We start from the raw sequence: 24,342 nt of genomic DNA on the forward strand, positions 1-24,342 counted from the left end.
TCTTATCTTCTGCAAAAGATGTCAGAAAGGATAAGCTAGGCGTTGTTAGAGCTTCATCTCCATGTAAATGGGTTCCCAAACTTCATCTGATATTTCCTCTGGTTTTATGTTGAGTGGGAATATCTGGGTCTCAGTTTTGGTGTAAAATGGCTTCTCTGATCAGCTCTGGAGTGGTCCTTGTATCTTTGGGATTTAAAAATATTCATCAATTTAATCCCATACTAGTTAAACTAGTATTTTTTCCTTGTGAGAATATTTTAACTGTAAGTTCATCTTCATCTTCTTCATTCTCACGTCTGGGTGTTCTCAGTCTTTAAACTGGCTTTGAACTTCCACCCAATTTGAATTTCTCCTTTGTAATTGACACCCAATTTCAATTGGCTTGTAATTGGCACCCAATTTGAATTGGCTTGTAATTGGCTCCCAATTGACTTTGACTTGCAATTGGCTCCCAAATTACTCCTGGTGCTTTCAATTGGCTCCCAAATTACTCTCCCAATTGACTTTGACTTGGCTCCCAAATTACTCCTGGTGCTTTCAATTGGCTCCCAAATTACTCCTGGTGCTTTCAATTGGCTCTCAAATTACTCCTGGTGCTTTCAATTGCTTCCCAATTTGATTTGAATCAAATTACTCCTGGTGCTTTCAATTGGCTCCCAAATTACTCCTGGTGCTTTCAATTGCTTCCCAATTTGAATGTTCCCAATTTGAATTGTTGACTTTGACTTCGAAATTGGCTCCCAGACTTCTCCTGGTATTGAATTTCATCTCAATTCAATTTGATCTTCTTTGAATCGGTCCCCAACTTGAAATTGCATCCCATACTACAATTTCAATTCTACATTGGCTCCTCCCATCTTGAATTGATTCCCAATTTAAACTAGCGCCCAACTCCATCAGATTAATTTAATTTGGCTTCTCAAATTTTTCCTTGTAAAATATTACTGGTGAGTTTCGAACTTAAGCCATTTCACATAACATATCAAGCATCATCCACTTTGTCCATACAGCATTTGATTAAATTTCCAATCACATTTGATGTACTCCTTTCTTTTAATAGATGTTTGATCTCCAAGTCAATTTCATGCATTCTTCCAATATTAATTTTCTTCACGAAAATTCTTCTGGGATATCTTCTTTGAGTAGCATTGACGTGAATTATTATATCATTCATCTTCTTCTTCAATTTGTCATTTTCTCCAGACAAATTCTTGATTTTAGGCTTTATATCTTCTTCTTCTATTTTCATGCATCTTCCTCTGTTTTTCTCTTTTCCAATTTAAATCATTCCCCGATCATGGTCTAAGACTCTACTAGACCTATAAATAAGATTGGGGGATCTACAAATACAAATTTGGCATATCAAAACCATTACACTTTATTCCTAACAGAAGCCTCGTCGGAAAAATCGCCGGAAAAGCCACCGGAAAAAGCCCCAAAACGAACATCAAACCCCGAGCAATGCCGAAGAAACCCGTTGGTACCCGAGTCCCATAATGGAACGACGCCGACTACACGGTGATCGGAGGTAAAGCACTCGAACCTGACCAATTCTCTCCGGAGTTGGTTGAAATGCTTAGATTCCAAGGCCTCTTGGATACCTACCTTACGATTAAAGGGGATACGTAGCCCGAATTGGTGAATGAATTCTATTGCCATTTGGTAGCTACCAAACAGAGAGACAAGTTGGAGATCACCTCCAAGGTCCGGGGGCAAGGAGATAGCGCTCTCCGAGGGCTGCTCAGCTAAGCTCCTAAAACTTACCACTACGAGTGTATCGGACTATGATCGGAAGGCTTGGGTCAGTACCCGAGACACGGGGTACACTGACTACCTCGAGTATTTATTGGATAGGGAAGACGGTTTCACTTCAGCCACAAGGCCAAATAGGAAGTGGCTAACCGCCGAGCAAAAATTGCTAGTCATGATTGTGTCCGACAACTTGTTGCCCACTAACAACAAGAGCAAGGACGTGGGGAGCTTGGAATGCACCTTTCCCTATTTCCTTAAGCACAAAGTCAAGTTCAATTTGCTCGCCCTTATGTTGAAACACATGGAATTCTGTAAATCTAGCAACCGGCTCAGCTTACCCTACGGAATGATCCTAAGTTGGATCATGGAAAGAAAGGGGGTGGACCTAAGCCATACGGAAGCCAAACCCGAGAGTGGGATGGTTTTCAATGCCCAGAACCTCCGCCGCAATGACATCTACCATGTCGGAGAGGGACTGTACATCACCCTCAAGGAGGTTTGCCTGAAATCCACAGAAGAACGATGCCTGTTGGTTGACCAGTTGGAGATCTCTAACAAAAAGCTGAGACAGGCAATGCAAGAATGTGGAGAGCAGGAGGATCAAGGAGAAGATAGCGAGTCTAACCGGCCTGAACCCGCACGGTGAAGAGTAAACATGGAGGGCCAAGACGAGAGGTCCACCAATGAGCGCATTCTCTCACGGCTCACCAGGCAGAACCAGATTATGGACGAAGGGTTCTCATCCCTGATTCTTGCGAAAAACTCATTGGACCGGAGAGTGGCTGCAATCGAGGCCAGGTTGGGCACACACGGAGCTTCAAGCTCAAGAGCAGGAAACCAAGGTAGACCCAAACTTCCCAACCACTACTTGCCGCCAACCTTACCAAACTCCTCTCTACCCCCAACAAACGACACGTGGAGCCACATTTCCTAAATCAGGAGACCGAATGCGTGACGTCCAGGGGTGATAGAATGGATCCAGACCGAGGCTTCGGGGACGAAGCCTCTCAAAAGGGAGGGAGGGTGTAACACCCCGTGTTACGGCCTCTAACCCGGACTAATTATTTAATTGCTTACCATCAGAAGAGATTTAATTAGATTAGGTTTCCCTAATTAATTAAGGTGGCCCACCATGGATCATGGACCCTTATCCTTAAACCAAACCCTTAGTCCTATAAGGAATAGAATAAGTGAATCCTTACTATTCAGACCCTAGTTAGGACTCCTAAATATATATAAGGACTTAGGAGGCACCTAGAAATCCCACCACAATTGATTCTACCACACAAGATACTCTCAGGATTTCCCCAGTCACCAAACGTAGAAGAACCCATGGAGAGAAGATCTTAGAGAAAGAACCTTAGTAGCCAAGGATATTGAATAAAGCTAAGAGGTAACCATGTCTCAACAAAACCTACTTTCCTTGCTATATCTTCTTCATTGGCTTTCTTGATATATGATTCTGTGCTCCAGTCTTTATAAAGCTTTTCCTGAGATTTATATGGTGCTCGTGAGATAATCTTGATGAGTATGTGTTAATCTTGATTCTTATGTGATAATCTTGATGTTCTTGATACCATGATAAGTTATACGAATGATCTTGTATTTTGATTATGACTAGAGCCCTAGGGTAATAAACGTGGATTTCGTATTATGAGGTTTTGGTATGTTTGGGGTGGGATTTTGCATGTTCGGGTGTTGAGTCTTGGCATGTTTAGGAGTCGTGTTAGGATGTAATTGGTATGGTTCTTGGTTTGAATCCATTACTTGAATACGTAGTGTCGTCGTTTGTACTTGAATGTGTCTGGACATGGTTTCGGGTTCCACGATGGATCACGGGACCAAAACATTACATAGAAGTCAGTGGGGGTAGGTGGGGACAGAGGTGCTCGCCACCTACCCGCTGCCCCGTGCCCACTTCCCAGCGGGCAGCCGGCGGGCCGGTGACTGCCCGTCGGACACCCGCTGGTTTGTACGCCGCCGCCAGCGGGTGGACCTCCACCCGCCGGGCACCCGCTGAAATGTTGGTACAAACCGTGGTGTTTTTCCCCATTTGATGTTTCCCCGTGTCCCGTTGTACCCCGTTTGTCGTGTGTGAGTCTAGTTTTATGTATCGGGTACCGTTCTTAGGATAAAAGAGTTTTGTGTATTGCATGCTAGTTGAATTGGTATCTCGTTAGCATAGGAGGAAGGTGTACGATCCCTTAGGAGTGTCATGAGTGGTTTAAGGTGGTGTGTTACCTATGAGTTATATTAGGATAAGTGTTCCCCGATGATTCCCCCTCGTTATGTGCTAATGTGGGTTGCATGTTGTTTGGCTTCTATGTTAATTGTGCATGATACCCCAATTGGTTGCGATCAATTGGCTATAATGACTATCTAATGGGTTGAGAACCATCAGGTATTAACCCGACCGGTTGCGATCGGTAGGCTATACAGACAGTTTGATGGGTTGAGAACCATCAGCTGTTATATATATATATATATATATATATATATATATATATATATATATATATATATATATATATATATATATATATATATATATATATATTGCTGCGGTCCATCATTTGGTTGCAATCAAACGTTATGATATAAATGAGCTGTGGTTCATCGATTGGTTGTGATCAATCCCCTTGTGCTGCGGTAAAAGTAGGGTGCTGCGGGGCCATGTCAGAGCTATATGCACTGACCTTCGTGTACGGGTACGTGAAGGGTCCTGCAGTATCATCATATGTGCAAACGTGTGTTATTGATTATGACTGAAATAGTAATTGGACATTGATATGATTGATATTGAATAGTCTTGTGACCTTAGGATGTGTGTTGGAATCTTTATATGCATGATTAATTATATTGAATGAATTTGCTATTGCTTGATTGAGCCTATTCTCGGTTTTAAATTAGAGTTTCATAAGTATATATGTATTCCGGCTTCAAAATGATTTTCCTTATATCTATCTATATTGTACTTAACGCGTTGGAGTGGGTTACCAGCATTATTCGATGAACAGATATATTTGGCTTTCAGGCACAGATGAGTAACACCGGCATCTTGGGCACCAACACCACGTTGGCCAGCCAGCCGGGGTAATTAACCTCCTGAATGTGCCCCGCGGCCTGTAACGTATCCGCCTCTTGTTTTACGAAGTCCTTGCGATCATTCGATAAATGCCTCCTTTTTTGAGCTAAGGGCTTGAGGTCGAGGTCGACCGCCAACCTATGCGTTATGATCGACTAGTCGACTCCGGGCATATCCTTTGGCCCCCATGCAAATATCTCCTTGTACTTCTTTAGAACTTCCATGATTGCCTGGTTCACAAAGGTGGGCAAGCCGATCCCAACTCGTACCCTATTGCCAGGGCGATCAGTCTCCAGGGTGATTTCATCTATCTCGACCGCGGGAGCTAGGCGCTCCACTGGCCGCTCAATCACCTGATGGGCGATGGTGTTTACACGGTCAAAGCCTTGCCAAACCCATCGACAGGCTTGTAAGGAACAACTTCAAGCCATCTTCTGATCACATTACACTATTCCGACGCTGGTCGGTGTGTGAACCTTCATACACAGGTGCTCAATGGAGATCAGGGTGCCCAAGTCTTCTAAACCTGGCCGGTCGAGGATGACATTGTGCGCACACTCCAGAGCGACTACCACGAATTCCATTTCCAACTTCCTCACCTGGGGCTAAGTACCCAATATGATTGTCAAAGAGACACACCCCTCCGGTTTGACCGCATCGCCAGTGAATCTGGCCAAGGGGGTCCTGACCGGTCGCATCTGTTCTGTTGGCAATCCCAATTTCAGGAAGGCTTCCAAGTATAACACGTTAGCACTGCAGCCCGTGTCAACCAATACCAGTCGGATGACTAAACCCTGGATGTCCATCGCGATAACCATGGGGTCTCGATGGGGCGTGGGGCCTCTAGTCAAGTCATCGTCTGTAAAGACGATCGGCTCTTTGCATGCTTTCTTGCGGTCTGGCTCCGGAAAGGCTATCGCTCCCACGTATAACTGTCTAGCGCGAGCCTTCCGGGCTCTCGCAAAATCACCACCCTCATGGCCGCCCACTATCATGTTTATCACCGACTTCTGTTTCCAGTTACTATCCCCGTTCTCTTGCATGGGCTGTTTACCCTTGTCTACGGCCTTCGTCTCGTCCCGATCAGGTATCCCCTTCTGCCCAGCTAGGCCTGGCCGACACCAGTAGTTGTGGGGTAGTGGGCGACCACACTTGATAAGCGCCTCAATTTCTTCCTTTAACCCTTTATATTCCTTTGTAGAGTGGGTGCTCGTCCGGTGGTATCTGTAGTAGGGAAGGGGGTTTGTACCGACCACCTAGGGCCTCTCACAAGGACGGATAGGCGGGGCGGAGGTAGCTAAGCGCGGACCTCGTGGACGGGCTGTGCCATCGGCTAGGAAGCAGGAGTTCCTAACCGATCCTGGATCCGGCGAGTCTCACACGAGCGCCCCCCGCGTGTGCTACTCGTTCCTTGTGGGAGTTATCCATCCGAGGTCTCTTGGCAGAAGAGGCTTCTTGCCTGCGTTTCTGCCTAACTGCCTCCTCGGTATCAGCCAACTGGTTGGCTCGCTGGATGGCTTCCGCATATGTTTTGGGATTCTCATCCTGCAGCCGACTATAATACCCATGCAATCTCAGGGACTCGGTGTAGAACGTCAGGGCTGTGTGGTCATCTGGTCGTCTAGCTCAAACTTTCCCCTTCGTCTTGATGCACCCTGGCAAGATCTGGATGAATTTCTTGGGTTTCATGCTCCCTGCGAAATGTGTCAAGAACTGGCTGGCCAATTCCTCGAAGGTATTGATGGATCCTGGGGGAGCCTTTGTAACACTCCCTTAAAAACATGCTATTTAAAAGCCTTAAACATGCAGATAACTGAACTAAACAACAAACACAGCGGAAGACTGAAAGATAGATAGATAGACATAATCCTGAACACGGGGTGTTATGCCACGTTCACCAAAAGGATGAACGCACCGGCAACATCTGCAATGTTTACATCTAAACCCATTGTCTCAAAGTTCTATATCTAAGCTGGCACACAGGCCACAAAACGAAAGGGAGAAGCTATACTAGCAAGCACTAGACCGCGCATTCGTCTAGACATCACCTGAAAGAACACAATAAAACATGGGACGACGCCCGGTCAACGAATAATACAGGTAACCCACCAATACATGTGAAATATCATACATATATAAAATATGAGTTGTAAAGCCATTTTCAAAACGGAATCCATATATATAAGTACAAAACCAAGAGTAATAGTCAACACAAGACTCGACACTCTCAACAAGAACACGGGAACACATCCCAAGATCACAAAGAACAACACGACTCACAAGAAGTCTCAAGGTATGATCTATCATCACACAATAGATCCAAAACCTGACATGCATAATGCAAAGGAATAAGACTCACCCACGGCAACACATGCCAAGGCAACACTTGCCCCTGTGACTACACACGTCACAAGAAGAGAATTCACAACAACGGCTACACAAGCCCTCGTGACATCACCCATCACGAGTTGATATGCCTTCCTTATGCCCGGTTCCAACCTTATGGCTACCCCCAACCTTGTATCTTCTTCCAACCATTACCTCCAGGACCCCTGTACTTCTTAGTCCACCTTTTCCCTCCTGGGACTGTCGTCCCCCACCAACAAACCACCAACAAAACCACCAATTTCATAGTACACGAGGGTACCGTACACACACACGGCAAGACATGCAACCCATGAATCACGTGAACCTTACACAAAGGTCACAACTCCATAATCACGCCACGGCCACTACGAGGACCGCTTCAATACCTTGGTGACTAGTGTCCCATACCACTAATCGTGCAATCCAGGTAAAGCCACGCACACATCACACCTCAACAGGAATCAATCAACGGATCACAACGAAGATATGAAACCATACTCAATCAAGGAATGGATCATAGTCCAACAACAACAACAACAAAAATGAATAACACAAGTTATCATCAACCAAGGAAGGTACAAATAACACACACGCTAGCATTTAAACACCGAACTAGCATGCTTATCAAACGGATAAACCAAACGTAGTTCCGAAGAACACACAAGACTCATCACGGTTCAACAAAACAAAATGTTGAACACTTAGCACGATTCAAGACACCAAAACCTACATGGAATCCCACCATAGAGTTCTAGACATACGAAACATCAAGAAGACACTCAAATAGTTCTACAAAAGAACAACGGGAAGTCAAAAGACCAAATACCGAGTCAAAAGAATCACGGGGAACAAATCCCCAAAAACATCACCACACGTACCCGCGGGTAGGCCCACGAGTAGGCCTCTACCCGCGGTTCTGCCCGCGAGTACAGGCTACCCAAAATGTGTACCCCGCAGGTGGGCGGCGGGTGGGACCCCTACCCGCCGTTCCGCCCGCGGGTACACCCCTGTACCACAAATAAATCCCTTCGGGGATTTTCAACTCCAAGCTCAAATTCAAGTCCAAAACATGCCAAATCTCACCGAATACAACGAAATGACTTGAATCAAAGGAAATTCCAAGCAATGGCACAAATGAACCTTAAACACAAGCTCTAGATATGCATTTTCACAAGACAATGCATAAACACTCACATTTCATAGCAAAACACATGTAGAATCCAAGAAATATTCACATAGGTAAGCAAAATAGATTTTGTAGAGCATGGGTTACCTCTTGTAGACTAAAGACTTCACATTACACCTCAACAAGCTCCTCTCAAGGCTCACCTTCCAAACCCACTTCAAGAACATACCAAAAGATCATAAAGATCCTATCTTTAAGAAAAGACACCTAAGATAAAACCAAAAACACAAGATGAACTTAGATCTTACCCTCCTAGATGCCCAAATATATGAAAGGTTGAATCTTGGAAGCAACTCTTGAAGTTTTGGCAAGGCTCCAACTTGGCTTGGAAGAAATGCTACCCACCTTTTTAGAGAGAAGGTGGAGCTAGATTTTTAGAAAGTGTAAGGAAAGAATGAAGGTGGTCTACTAGGTTAGGTTACAATACTAACACCAAGTGAAAGGTCAAGAATACCCTTACTAACATAAGGAAGTGTAAGGAACAATGGAACTCCTTACAAAGCTCAAGGTACAACTTTGACTTTGGGGTTGACTAGTCAATTACTAGTCCCCAACTATTAAATTTCAGGAATTTAACGAATTAAATTACAAATTGAAATAGGATTAATTACTTAATTAATCCCTTAATTGAATTTGGATTTCGGGGTGTCACAGCCTTTGGAACCATCCATGAGCCGACCCGACCAGCGTTGGGAAGAACGCCTGGCAACTCATCGGAGCGTCTGCCCCAATCATCTTCATCTTGGTCTGGTGATAAGTGTCAAAGACACACACTTTTAAGGTCCTTTTTGAGTGAATTCTAGACTTAAAGTAATCCTTTGTGTAGCAATTATGTGACAAATAGCTATGTTTTACATTACTTTGGAAATTACCGCCGCACTTTATGTTTTACAAGTTTTTAGGTAAGTTTCGGGCTTAAACGAGGCGAAGTGGCACAACCGGGGGCAAAGCGGAATAAGGAGACAAGTCGGGGCCAAGCAACGCAGCCACAACATGCGTTGTAGTGTTGTGGAGAAGTGGAACATGGCTAATTTTCCAGAAAGTTCAACGCGCCGGATAACGTGCGTTGCGACGGACGTTGGGGAGAATAAGTTCCCAAGCAACGCACGATGCTTGGACGTTGGAGGACACGTTGGACTAGCTGCGAAGGGAATTGAAAGGGGAGGCTATTTAAAGTGTCTTTAGATCATATTTAGGGAGGGTTTTGGGGGAGAACACAATTTTAGAGAGAGATAGCTTAGCAAGTAGATCTAGGAGAATAACACTTTGTAGAAGGATTTCTAGAGGGATTTCTTGAAAGAAGAGCTTGACAAACTCCAAATTCAAGGATCTTGCAAGACTTTCTTTCATTTTGTTAATCTACTTTTGGTACAATTCTATTCCTTTTCTATTTCTATTTTGCTTTGCTATGCATAGATTCATAAATGCTTTTGTGTTTGATTTGAATATGGTAGGCTAGATTAGCTAGGGTTTGGATTGTGTAAGTGTTTGTTGATGATGCTTTCATGACTTATTTCTTGAATTAGGCATTGATTGATGTCATTGCTTCTATGTCTCGTTGTTGAGGATTGACTTGTTTGAATCCTAGGAACTTGATCACCTCCTATTGTGTTTGAGGGATTGATCTATGCTAGATCAATCCAAGCTCCTATCCTTAGCATTTCTTAGCTCAAGGAACCCTAGGGGACTTGCCTATGAAAGAGTTGAAGGCAAGGTGTTTGAGGAAAGGCTTAGGTGAATCCTAAGCAAAGTCTTAGTAGTCTAAGTTACGAACGGACGTAAGCCACTATCTTGACTTAGCAATGGAATCCTCTTTCCCTATGTCAAATGATCCCTTAGGCATCTTCATCCACACTAAGCAATCCAACCCCTACTTGTTTTCCATTTGTTGTTTACTTGCTAGTCTTAATTTCGTGTTTCAACTACGACGTTAATCATCTTGTGTTCGCGTAACATGCTTGCAATCAATGTCATTGTCGTTACTTTCCGACTTTAGCAACTTAGGGCTAATTCCAAGTGGCCATCCTTGAGAAAGATAAATATCAGGTTTGCCCTCCCACTATTTGGCTATCTCACACGTGATAAACGTGAGATTAGAAGAGCTCTTAGGCAAGGCAAAAAGAGACGATGTTATCATCATCAAAATGGTGCCATTGCCGGGGATGGCATTAGATTTTAGCCATTTGTTGTTAATTAGGAATTTGACTTCGCTCATTGTTTGAATGCTTGTTACTTTGTTTTTACTTTTATTTCGTTTCATTGTGTTTGTTCTAACCCTCATCAACTACTTTTAGTTGTGAGGAGAAAGCTTGTTGACTTGTTTTTCTAGGATTGAATGCAAACAAGATCGAAAGGGAACATAGGACTCTTGGCCTTTGAACCCGAAATTAACAAGGCAATCCGAAGAAGAACAACACGAGAACCAATTCCATTGAATGATATGGCTTCTTCAAGTGGAAGGAATCACAGTCAAGGAGCGGCACGAGGAAACTCTAATATGCACACACCACCAAACCAACAAGGTGGAACGCCAACTCATGTGAATCAATCACCTATAGGACAAGGAGTAAATGAGGGACAAAATCCAATTAAACACGTTGGGAATGAAAACTATTTTGAAGTACCACAAGAAGAGAGGGGAAGATCCATTGCGGATTACATGACACCCGAGTTCTCAATGCACAATTCGATTTGTGTACCACCCCTCGAACATGTCAATTTCCAAATTCATCCCGCAATTCTAAGCCTAGTCCAGAATAGTCTGTTTGGAGGGACAATCTCAAAAGATCCCCACACCCATATCACACGATTCATTAGAGCTTGTGGAATGTTTCGACAAGGAAGAGTATCCGATGAAATAGTAAGACTGAAACTGTTTCCTTTTTCTGTTTCAGGTGAGGCATTGCGATGGTTGGACTCACTAGACGACGATCACTTTAGGTCGTGGGCTCAACTACACAAATAATTCATGAACGAATTCTTTCCATTGACGAAAACCATGAAGATTCGCAAGCAGGTACAGGAGTTCAAGCAGGGCTCATTGGAAAGCCTAGGTAAAGCTTAGAGACGGTTCAAGTCACTACGAAGACAGTGCCCACCGGACTTACTACATCCATGGGACGTAATCAGTTTGTTCACATTGTTGTCTTCTACTAGTTTCGACTCAGCATATACAACAGTTAAAAGCATTACATTGAGATAACAATGTCGGCATCATCGAAATCCGTCGTTAACATCAACTCGATCGAGCCTCTCGATCACCGGTGGTCTGAATTACCGCCGCTGGTATGCGAAACTCATGATGCTTTTTGAAGCTCAAGGTCTCGACTATGTCATTCACGAAGATCCTGTTAAGTTCCAAGAGACACCCGATCAAACGCTTGAGAAATCTGCCTTGCCTGGTGCGCAAGTTACTGGTTCGGATGCTATGCTTGATCCGAAGACACCTGCAGCACCAGCCAACGGCCCGTCCCAAGAATGCATGAGCTGCAATACTGCAGCGCTGACTAACGCACTCTTCGACATCTTTTCCAAACAGAATTATGCCAAGACAATTTTGGACATGTTGCAACAGAAGTATGGGACTGACGATGCTAGAAGGAGGAAAGATTCTGTTGGGTGCTTCCTCAATTTCAAGATGACTAACGCGTCATCCATAGTTGAACAGGTACATGAATACGAGAACCTGGTAGCTGACATGCTGGTAGAAAGTACCGAGGTAAATGACAGTTTCTTGTCTGATGCTCTAATCGAGAAACTGCTCGACTCGTGGAGTAACTTCAAGAAAAAGATGAAGCACGAAAGGAGGAATTACACACTACAACAGTTGGTGAACAGCCTCAACATAGAAGAGGAAAATCGGGTGATGAACGAGACCGTCAATCCCGGTAACATAAAGGCTAACATTGTAGAAACCTATGCTCATTTTGACAGGGCAAAGATTGCGGCCAAAACATGAACAACAAAAGAAATCCCAAGAGTAACAACAGTGGCAACCGCGTTAAGAGCAGGGAAGATTTAAAAGAAAGGGAAAAGCGGCGCGTGTTTCGTTTGTGGGAAGAATGGCCACCAGGCAGCCTAATGCTATCACCAGAAAGGTGTTACAACTCAAAGCACAAGTAATGAAGGGCCCAAGAATCAAGGCAACTTACTGGCGAAGAACATGGACAATGAAGTGATTGTAGTCGTGATAACTGAAGTCAATATGGTGGAAAGCCCAAAGAGTGGGTAGTGGACACGTTGTAACACCCCAAATTTTTAAAACTTTTTAAAGCTTATGAAATAAAGGCAAATCTATTATAAATTCCCAAACAGAGCATAAACTAACATAATAGTCGGGGTGCTATGCCACATCTGAGCCGGAGAACTCAGATGCACATGCTAAACTATCCAAACATAAGAAATCCTCAAATCAACATTCGGTACAACTTCAAGGCACGCAGGCCGATAATTGAACTAAACTAACTAAGTCCAAGCTCTGACTAGCGCGCTCCAAAGCTAAGGCTCGTTACCTGAAAATATTCGGTATAACAACCGTCAGCGAATAATGCTGGTAACCCACTCCAACGCGTTAAGTACAGTATAGGTAGATATAAGAAACTCATTTTGAAACTGGAATACATATATACTTAAGAGACTCTAATTTAAATCCGAGAGTAGATTCAATCAAGCAATAGCAAGTACTTTCAACACAATTAGACACAACCATAAAGATTCTAGCATGCATCCTAAGGTCACATGACTACTCAATACCAACCATATCATTACTCAGTCATCATCACACAATCAACAACAAGACACGCAATGGTGTGCACATATATTGTGGTGCCGCAGGACCAATCGCACGCCCATATATGAGGGTCAGCGCATATAGCTCTGACACGGCCCCGCAACACTTTAACTTGTATCGCAGCACAAGGAGATTGATCGCAACCAATCAATGAACCGCAGCTCATTTGTATCATAAACGTTCGATCGCAACCAAACGGTGGACCGCAGCTCTATTATCATGTATGTCTGATCGCAACCAGATTATGGACCGCAGCCCTATATATATATATATATATATATATATATATATATATATATATATATGTACATATATATATATATATATATATATATATATATATATATGTACATATATATATATATATATATATATATATATATATATATATATGTACATATATATATATATACGTATATATGTATATATATAATATATACATATATATGTATATATATGTATATATATATATATATGTACATATATATGTATATATATGTATATATATATATATATATATATATATATATATATGTATGTACATATATATGTATATATATATATGTACATATATATGTACATATATATATATATGTACATATATATGTACATATACATATATATGTACATATATATATATATACATATATATGTACATATATATATATACATATATATATATATATATATGTACATATATATATATATATATATATATATATATATGTATATATATATATGTACATATATATGTATATATATATATATATATATATATATATATATATATATATATATATATATATATATATATATATGTATATATATACATATATATATGTATATATATACATATATATACATATATATATATATATATATATATATATATATATATATATATATATATATATATATACATATAACTGTCGATTGTTCTCAACCAATCTAACTGCCTGTATAGCCGACCGATCGCAACTGGCCTGGTCAATATCTGGTGGTTCTCAACCCACCAGATAGTCATTATAGCAAATTGATCGCAACCAATTGGGTTATCATGCACAACAACATAGAAGCCAAACAACATGCAACTCACCTTAACACATAACGAGGGGGATCATCGGGGAACACTTAACCCAACATAACTCATACGTAACAAACTAGATTAACCCACTCACGACACTCCTACGGGATCATACATCTTCCTCCTAGGCCAACGGGATACCAATTCAACTAGCATGCAACTCACAAGACTCTTTTATCCTAAGAACGGTAGCCGATACATCAATCTAGACTCACACACGACAAACGGGATACAGCGCGAGACGGGGAAAAACACCACGAACCACGCCGGAATTCCAGCGAGTAGGTGGAGTGTGGAGGACCACTCGCCAACCACCCACCGGCGGTGAGCACTATTCCAGCGGGTGGCCGGCGGGCAGTCCACCACGCGCCGGCTGCCCGCTGGAACAGTAGTGGCGGGCAACGGGTAGGTGGCAGGATGTCAGTCCCCCACCTACCCCCCACTGATACTCAGGCAACTTTATGGTCCCGGGATCCTTCGTGGAACCCAAAACCATGTCCAAACACATTAAAACACATAACGACTACACCACGTATTTAATTTACGAATTTGAACCAAGAATCACAACCAATACGTTCAGACACGAGTCCTAAACATGCCAAGACCTAACACGAATCATATAACGGTTCAGGAGCATCCGGAACCCCAAGAACATCAAGAAGTCTATATGCAAGTCCTAAACACAAATCCTAGGCTAGACTCAACTCCCGATCATGCATAATTCCGCCCAAATAAACCAAGAACACCATAATATGAATTTAACGATACAACCCTAGGGCTCTAGACACAATCGAAATACGAGATCATTCATATAATTAATCATAGCATCAAGAACATCAAGATTATCACATAAGCATCAAGATTATCATCTAAACACAATATAAATCCTAGGCAAAGCTCTATCAAGACTCAAGCACAGAATCATATATCGAAGGAGCCAATGAATAAGATATAGCGAGGAAAATAGGTTTTGTTGAGACATGGGTTACCTCTTAGCCTTAATCAATCCTCCCTTGGCTATTAAGGTTCTTCTCTAAGATTTCCATCCGATTGATCTCCCTAGGCTTGGTGGTGGGGAATCTCCTGGGAATAATTTCGTGTAATATAACTATGGGTGGTAAGGGTTCTAGTTGCTTTCTAATCGCCTATTTATAGAGTTAGGAATCCTAATCAGAATCTGAATAGTAAAGGCATACTTTCTATTATATTCCTAACAGATATATACGTCTAGGATTCATAATTAGAATCTGACTAGTAAAAGGTTTACTCTCTTTATTCCTAATAGGCTTAAGATTCTTGTTTAGGCAAGGGTCCACGATCCATGGTGGACCACATAAATTAATTAAATGGAATCCTCACCAAATTAAATCATATTTAATTATTATTAACGGAACTAATTAAATAATTAATCCGGGATTAAAGGCTGTAACACGGGGTGTTACACACGGGGGCATCCCGCCACTTTTACAATGACAAAAGCATGTTTAGAGTGTTTGAGCCTGTTTCTTAAGGAGAACAAGTCTTCGTGGGGAACTCGAGCGTCTCCTAGGTAAGTGGTATAGGGATAGTAGATCTCATGTTATATTCCGGGAAACAGTTATTGTTGAAAAATGTGCTATATGTCCCTTCCCTACGTAGGAACTTAATCTCATCGGGAGCCTTGCTGAATAAGGTTGGGATTAAGTTGGTGTTTGAGTCTGATCGTTTGGTCATGACTCGCTGTGGGAAATTCCTTGGGAAGGGATATCTGCATAGATGATTATTTGTGCTAGACATGCATAACTGTAATTAGACCTCCTCCCCCTATTTCTGAGGGTTCTCGTCGACCTCCGACCATTAATGACTTTATCCCAAACTGGACTGGTCCAGATGTGCTTAATAATAATGATGCTTCCCCTTTTGCTTATATCACTGTCTCAGTTAATGTTTGACATGATAGACTAGGTCATGTTGGTTTAAATTGTTTAAACAGGCTGAAAAATATATGTTTATTGCCAAACTTAACTATCAAGTAAATCATATTCTCTATGTGAAACATGTGCTGGAGCTAAATTTGCTAGAAAATCCTTTTCCTCTGTAAATCATCCCACCTCGTCTATGCTATAACTAATTCACTCAGATTTAGCAGACTTCAAAAGTACTGAAAATAAAAATTTTATAATAGAAGAGGAAGATATGAATCAAATTTTATCAAAAGCTTGTGTGAGGCTTCTGGTATTATTCATGAAGTAACTGTCAGAGTATATTAAAAGTACTAGTACAACATTGTTGTCTTCTACCAGTTTGGACCCATCATATACAACACGTCCTGCTCGTTAATGACTTTCTCTTGATGGAGTGTAGAGGAGGGTGTCAAGAGGCACATAAACCTGTGAATTCATGCTATAAATACTAATGCTACTATACCCTCAAGTGCTCAACAGAGTCAAGAATATAATAGAGAAACAAATTACAAGGGAAGGAGATCGAAGCAATGGGGAATGAATCCGAAAGCACCCAAAACAGTGCAAGATTAACAATAATGGAGCTAGCCAACATGATTAGCGTACCCATGTCCTTGTGTGCCGTCATTCGACTGAACGTCGCCGATGCCATTTGGCAAGGTGGATCCAACGCGCCGCTCTCCGCCTCCGAGATACTCTCCTCCGTCCTCCCTTCCGGCGGCGGCGATGCCTTGAACCTCCAGCGCATCCTCCGCATGCTCACCAGCTACGGCGTCTTCCGCGAACATATAAATGGTGATGCCTCAGAGAGAAGGTAGGGGTATTTCACATCTTATCATTGATTTCTTTTATCTAAAAAAAGAAAGTCACGTTTATTTTCTTTTTTTTTTAATCTAAAAAGGGATAAATAATAACGGTCACAGAAATATAATAATATAGTGTTTATCTGGATCAAACCATATTTTCTACACTTGAACTTTGGGGGTGTGGCCGGTTGAGTGAAAAAACGCACATTCATCCTTAATGAAATTAAATGTAAGAGTTCGATCCTTAACTTTGGATATAAAACAATCTTAAATTTAAAAGCTAGGTGTTTAGAGGTGACATAAATCATTAATTTGTTGAATTTTGGTAGGTATTCGGTGGGTGAGGTGGGCAAAACCCTAGTGACTGACAAGGACGGGTTATCATACGGAGCGTATGTGCTGCAGCACCACCAGGATGCGCTGATGAAGGCGTGGCCGCTGGTGCACGAGGCGGTGGTGGATTCCTCGTCGGAGCCGTTTGTGAAAGTCAACGGCGAGGCGCCGTACAATTACTACGAGAAGAAGCCGGAGATGGTGGGCCTAATGCAGAAGGCCATGTCCGGAGTTTCTGTTCAGTTCATGAAGGCGTTCCTAGACGGCTACCATGGGTTCGAAGGTGTAACGCGATTGGTGGATGTGGGAGGGAGCACTGGAGATTGCCTGAGGATGATCTTGGATAAGGATCCTAGTATTGCACAAGGAATTAACTTCGATTTGCCTGAGGTTGTTCAGAAGGCTCCCAACATTCCTGGTAATTAATAATCTATGTTTTGATGACTTCAATTCAAATCTATTATTATCATCTGGTAATTAATAATCTATGTTTTGATGACTTCAATTCAAATCTATTATTATCATCTCTATTATATTCTAGCTTTTAGGTACAATACAATAGTTGAGACATTAACTCAAGTTAATTTTGAACTTCTACAATCAATACTGAAAATAATAGGATAGTTAGGGACAATTCTAGTCAATTAAGTTACTTAGGGTTTCAAATTTTTGACTTTCAGTAGAAGTAGCTTACTGACCTTAGTTTCTTGGGTTAGATCAGTTAATTATATTATAGGCTAGTAGTTTATATTAACTTATTTTCATGTGATCCTCAATTGACAAGAGTCACAATGCAATGTTTACCAAATGCACACTACATATATATATATATATATATATATATATATATATATATATAGAGAGAGAGAGAGAGAGAATACGTAGCAACTGCTAAATTTCAGCCCTACTACCACGTCGCTATTAGAGATGAATATTGTGACTTACCCGAGAGGAATGTGGTTAATTATAATTATGAAAAAAATAACTATAATTATGATATAAATTTAAAAGTGAAGAATAATATTATCCTATTTCCTTTGATGGTTGGGTTGGGTTTACGCAGGTATAACCCACGTTGGTGGTGACGTGTTCAAAGTCGCCATACCTAATGGTGATGCCATTTTCATGAGGGTACGTACATAACCTTCAATAATATTATAATGTTATATAAGGGCCGGGTTTCATACACACATCAATATATATATATATATATATATATATGTGAATGGAAGCATAGATTTTGTGGTGGTTATGCAGTGGATGTTAACAGCATGGTCGGATGAAGAGTGCAAGGCAATCATGAAGAACAGATATGATGCACTTCCAGAGGGAGGAAAGTTGATTGTTTGCGAGCCAGTTTTGCCCAACGAAACTGACGACACTCAAAGAAAACGACTCCTCCTTGGATCAGACATCTTTATCATGACAATGTATAGGGCCAAGAGAAAACACTGGACCGAGGAAGAGTTCCGGCAGCTCGGCCTGTCGGTCGGCTTTCGCACTTCCCGGGCGTTCTACATAGATTTCTTCTTTGCCGTCTTAGAATTTCACAAGTAACAGATCGACTTATGATATTATCTCTATCTTGTACTACTACGTTTGTGGCTCGATCTAATGCCTTTAATTTGCTAAGAAGATATTGTCTCTATCTTGTAGTTTAATTTGTGGCTCTAATGCGTTTGCTAAGATATTATCTCTATCTTGTAGTTTGTGGCTCTAATGCGTTTGCTAGCTCTAATGACAGTAAGAGTGTGTTAAAATAATTGGTAATGATAATATGTTTAAGTAGTCGAAAGAGTTTACTTTGTTTAGTAGTAAATAGAATTTAAAATATAAATAAATAAATATACTCCCTCCGTCCCATTTTCCATGTCTTACTTTCCTTTTTAGTTTGTCCCAAAATGTTGTCCTCTTTCCAAAATTGAACATCAACATCATTCTACTTTTCCAATTTACCCTTATGACTTTTGCTTTTATTTCCAAAAGTAAGAAAAGTGAAGGGCATAATTGGGAAATGACATAACATTTACTTTAATTCCTTAAAAAGCGTGTAAAAAGCAAATGAGACAACCATTTCGGGACGGAGGGAGTATAAAAGTATATAATACAAATATATATACACAGATCTAAGTTCAGGTGCGGTCGCGCCTTCTCGTACGGTCAATGCGGCCGCACCAATAGTTAAACAAATATACACCATCAACGTTAGGAATGTACTATAAAAACACACACAAATTAGGTACGCATAACCAAAAACACACCATTAAGTATGAATAAAAGCATCACACAGTGTTCGGAAATACATCATTAGGGGTAGAGAGTTATATGGTGTATTCTTTTGAGTGTGTTGTGTATATTTTGGTGTATTTTTAGATTTTATTGTTGTGTATTTCTCTTACACTATTGGTGCCTATTTTTAATATTATTGTTGTATTCTGCAAACGGTCGCACGGGAGGGTGCGGCCGCATTTGAGCAAACTTCTATATACACATACATATTTGGCTATATATATATATATATATATATATATATATATATATATATATATATATATATATATATATTAAATTTCATGTATAATGCAGGAACAATAATAATTTTTTTCATTTTTCTTCATTATTTTTTATTTCATTGTTCAGTAGAGGAGTAAAATGAGAATGAGTTTTGTAATTACTGATGAATTTGATTCGAATAGAGTTTTGTAATTCATAACGGATTTGATTCGAATAGTAGGATAACAAAAGTAGACAAACAAATATGATAATGTGTATCAAAATCAATAATAGGGAGCAAAAGTCCCCAACTAAACACCACGTAACAAAGTTTGCCTCAGTTTGATATTTTAATTTTTTTATCACTTAAAGCAAATATAATAGTATAACAAATTAGTAAAATATCAACTCAATAATGAATTAAATAGTTATAATTTAAATACCTACCTAACAAAATTTTTAATGAAATTTAAAATAATCGTATATTTTTTCTATTAGATTTAAATTTTATTTCTCATGCATTCAAAAAAAAATTATTTCTCATATTTTTTTTTCTGCAAATTCACGAGTATTTGGTGTTAGTGAAGTGGAAAGATGATCCACCCGTGAAGGAAAAGTAAAGTGGTAGCAGACAACTTTAATAAGACAATAAGTACGCCAGTTTGTTTTATTATGAACTTTTTGTGGCTTAAAGGGTGAAGTGCCAAATAGCACCATGAACCAACAACGAAATGTCATCCCGCACCCTAATTTTACATAAGTGATTATTTGATTCACAAACTAAAAAAATTTGTTCGTCTAGCCTTTTTTACAGGTAACCTTCAAGTTAAAGGTAATAAGTTGGTGATGTGGATGTAATTTGGCAGATACGTGTGTTGTTTTGTAGATGCAGCAATGTGAGTAGATGTGGCATCTATTCAGCAGTTTAATTACTTAGGCAAAATTAACATCAATTTCAACCCCAATTTCAATCTCTAAGGCGGAATGGTGTAGACTGGCTGGATCCGAAAGGAAGTCTACTTTGATCGGTCGTTTTGTAAGAAGTCGACCACCTCTGGATATCGCGATGGTCTCCTGATTGGAGACCTTGGAGAGACACTGCTCTGATTTCGGTATGGCTACATCTCCCAAACCTACCTTTACATTTGTTTGATTTCTCTGTTTTGAGTAGAATCTGTGGCCCGATTGGAGAGCTGTTGGCCTTGGATAATGCGACTGAGAGACGAACAAGACCAAACACTGCTACGCTAAGGGTAGAGATTGCTCTAATTGTTGTCAAATTGGGCATGTTATTACCACTTGTAGAAGACTGGGGGTGGAGGTAGAACCAGGAAATCCAGAAACTCGAAAAGTAAATTGAAGCACACCAAGTGTTTGTAGAAATGTCTCAATGATTACTCCTGGGCAGAACTATTATAGAAGCAAGCAAGGTGGCAGTGAGAATGTCTCTGAAGGCATGGGAAATCCAGTAGAGAGAAATCAGAATGAGCAGAATGCTGAGCAAGGCATCTAACACGTGATGAAGTTGAGGAAGAAGACATCTTGTAGAGCTGTCGGTTCGACGGAGGAACTGGAGCTTTGCGATAGGAAGAAGAAGAAGACTCCGTAGCTTTCCGATAGGAAGAAGAAGACGACTCCGTATACAATAGTTTTGCGATAGAAGAAGAAAACTCCTGTATAATTAAGCACAATCAACATCCACGTCATTTTTTACCGGAGCCATGTCACCAAGTCAACAGGGAAACTTGTAAAAAAGGCTAAGCGAACAAATATTTTTAGTTTGTGAATCAAATAATCACTTATGTAAGATTAGGGTGCGGGATGACATTTCGTTGTTAGTTCATGGTGCTATTTGGCACTTCACCCTGGCTTAAATAATAAGTTATTGTCCATTATTCTAAAAAAATATCTCCACTATCCAACTTTCTCCATTATCTTATCATTGTATTATGTAAAATTAACGGTGCGAAAGAGCTGAGGTCGGTTTGGAGGAATCGTATGCACACTACTGGAAATTATGGAATTTCCGACTACCTGAAAGTAATCTTATATCAAGTCAAAAGCAAAAAGTGGTCGGAAATAGCAATAAAAGTTTTTCCAAATACTAAAAGTGATTGGAACAAGACTTTCAACTTGATTTAAGATCGTTTTCAGGTGGTCGGAAATTCCATAATTTTCAACCGTGACACTTGCGTCTACCTAAAATGACTAGTCTGTGTATCAAGGTGATGTGTCAAGAAGCCAGGTGGTTAGTCAAAATGTCTCTCTTCCTCTTACAAATTATCAAAGTGCTGAAATGGGCATTAATCTATCACATGCGTGTGTATGTGCTTTTAGAGACAACCACTAAGAGCATCTCCAACCTACTCAACACCAAAACACCAAATTTCTCCCCCAAATGTCACATCAGAAGGAATATTCTCAGCATATTCTCACACCAAATTTTATTCATCTCCAACCCATTTACACCAAAATACTAAAACACCAAACTTTTACACTAAAATAATTTTATTTTTCAATTATTAGTTCGAATTTAGTTAGTTTAATATAATTTAGTTCAAACTTAATTAGTTTAATATAAAATATAATTTGTAATGTAAATAATAATTTTTATTAACACTAATTTTTATAACATTAATTATTTTTAAAAAATCAAAATTAACAATATTTTTGAAAATTTAATTTATTCCACAATAATAATACAACATACAACATCTAGTACATTTAATTATCGGAATTACTATATCGTTCCCACAAATGCTCAATCAATGCATTACGGAGTGCATAATGAGCTTCTTTATCTTTAATTTGTCTATTCCGAGCAAGGAATTCTTGAAATATAATATTCTCATCTCTAGCTATATCAACTTCAGGAGTCGGTGCTTCCTTCCAACCTTGTATATCTGCTTGCTCATCATGTTCGTCCTCAATGATCATATTGTGCATTATAATGCAAGATGACATTATATCATGCAATACACATTTATCCCAAAAACGTGCCGGTCCCTTGACTATTGAAAATCGTGATTGGAGAACTCCAAATGCACGTTCTACGTCTTTTCTACACGCTTCCTGCATCATCGCAAATAACTTCTTTTTGGGCCCTCGAGGTTCATGAATTGTTTGTACCAATGTAGACCATTTTGGATATATACCATCTGCTAAATAATATCCAGTGTTGTACTGTTGTCCTTGAATAACATAATGACAAGGAGGTGCTATACCGTTTGCAAGATTTGAAAACAAATAAGATGCCTCCAATACATTAATGTCGTTATTCGAAGCCGGCATACCAAAATGTGCATGCCAAATCCACAAATCATAATCGGCTACAGCTTCAAGAATAATAGTTGGTTCTCTACTCCTCCCAGCATATTGTCCAGCCCAGGCAGTTGGACAATTTTTCCATGTCCAGTGCATGCAATCTAAACTCCCAAGCATCCCTGGAAAACCACTTTTTCGCCAATTTGAAGCAACCGTGCAACATCATTAGCATCAGGTGCTCTTAGATATCGCTCCCCGAAGACCTCTACAACTGCTCGACAGAATCTCTTCAAACTTTCAATTGTAGTTGATTCTCCAATCTGGATATATTCATCTGTTGCATCTGCTGGTATTCCATACGCCAAAACTCGAAACACCGATGTAACTTTTTGTAAAGTAGATAAGCCCAGTCTACCGATTCTATCCTTCCGTTGCACAAAATAGTTGCCATGGCCTTTAACAGCATTGGCAATTCGTAGGAACAAATTTTGACTCATTCGAAATCGTCTACGAAACATTGCTTCAGAATATTTTGGATACTCTGAAAAATAATCATTCCATAATCTTCGATCTGCTTCTTCACGATCATGATGAAGCACTCTATGACCAAAAGTTGAACTTCCATGCCTTGGGGGTTGATTATCCATATTTTCCATGTAGGAAGCTATGGCAAGGTTGTGGCTAGTATATGCATGGGTTAATAACTGTGTTTGTGCTCGTATTGCACTTGCGAGATTGTGCTCAGAATCCGGTGATGATGATGATGAGGATGAGGAAGATGAGGATGATGATGAAGAAAATGGCATAGGACGTTTTCCAGTGTTGGAATTCATATTTGAATTCGTATGTTTAGAGATAGATGATAAGGGGATGAATGCTCAATTTGTTGGTGATGAAGAACGTTTTTATAAGCTTTATCTGGATTGTTTAGAACCATTAGATTAGATCGCGAAGATCACATCCGTTCATAGGTATGCTTGTCCTTTTCCATACATACTCCAATAAAAGAGATCACATGCATCTTTGAATCAGCTTTTATCTGAAATGTTTTGAACCGTTAGATTAGATCGCGAAGATCACATCCGTTCATTGGTATGCTCTTGTCCTTTTCCACACATACTCCAATAAAAGAGATCACATGCATCTTTGAATCAGCTTTTATCTGAAATGTTTTGAACCGTTAGATTAGATCGCGAAGATCACGTCCGTTCATTGGTATGCTCTTGTCCTTTTCCACACA

General features: G+C 40.2%; 2 protein-coding genes and 1 long non-coding RNA gene across 3 annotated transcripts; 2 read left to right on the top strand and 1 right to left on the bottom strand.

Moving 5' to 3' along the window:
- Positions 1 to 4,347: 4,347 nt before the first annotated feature.
- LOC109163654 lies at positions 4,348 to 19,111 on the top strand. Its single transcript, XR_002051316.1, has 3 exons — positions 4,348 to 4,360; positions 18,979 to 18,986; positions 19,033 to 19,111. It is a non-coding gene; the product is annotated as an uncharacterized LOC109163654 (long non-coding RNA).
- Positions 16,483 to 19,111, top strand: LOC109163650 (flavone 3'-O-methyltransferase 1-like). The gene is made up of 5 exons (XM_019312404.1): positions 16,483 to 17,020; positions 17,342 to 17,763; positions 18,409 to 18,476; positions 18,603 to 18,906; positions 19,027 to 19,111. The coding sequence occupies exons 1-4, from the start codon at positions 16,737 to 16,739 to the stop codon at positions 18,900 to 18,902; spliced, it is 1,074 nt and encodes a 357-aa protein (XP_019167949.1). The 5' UTR covers positions 16,483 to 16,736; the 3' UTR covers positions 18,903 to 18,906; positions 19,027 to 19,111.
- Positions 19,112 to 22,506: 3,395 nt separating this feature from the next.
- On the bottom strand, positions 22,507 to 23,749 carry LOC109163562. Its single transcript, XM_019312313.1, has 2 exons — positions 23,294 to 23,749; positions 22,507 to 23,093 (listed from the first exon to the last, which is right to left on the bottom strand). Exons 1-2 carry the CDS (start codon positions 23,747 to 23,749, stop codon positions 22,563 to 22,565), a joined length of 987 nt encoding a protein of 328 aa, XP_019167858.1. The 3' UTR covers positions 22,507 to 22,562.
- Between the last annotated feature and the right edge of the window lie 593 nt (positions 23,750 to 24,342).

The sequence above is a fragment of the Ipomoea nil genome, unplaced genomic scaffold (assembly GCF_001879475.1).
Source record: "Ipomoea nil cultivar Tokyo-kokei standard unplaced genomic scaffold, Asagao_1.1 scaffold3030, whole genome shotgun sequence".
Taxonomy (NCBI): domain Eukaryota; kingdom Viridiplantae; phylum Streptophyta; class Magnoliopsida; order Solanales; family Convolvulaceae; genus Ipomoea; species Ipomoea nil.

Coding starts and splice junctions, on each gene's coding strand:
- LOC109163650 (XM_019312404.1), top strand. CDS start 16,737: ATGGGGAATGAATCCGAAAGCACCCAAAACAGTGCAAGATTAACAATA. Junction 17,764..18,408: donor GAAGGCTCCCAACATTCCTG/GTAATTAATAAT, acceptor GGGTTTACGCAG/GTATAACCCACGTTGGTGGT. Junction 18,477..18,602: donor GTGATGCCATTTTCATGAGG/GTACGTACATAA, acceptor GTGGTTATGCAG/TGGATGTTAACAGCATGGTC.
- LOC109163562 (XM_019312313.1), bottom strand. CDS start 23,749: ATGGATAATCAACCCCCAAGGCATGGAAGTTCAACTTTTGGTCATAGA. Junction 23,094..23,293: donor TGCTTCAAATTGGCGAAAAA/GTGGTTTTCCAG, acceptor AATGTATTGGAG/GCATCTTATTTGTTTTCAAA.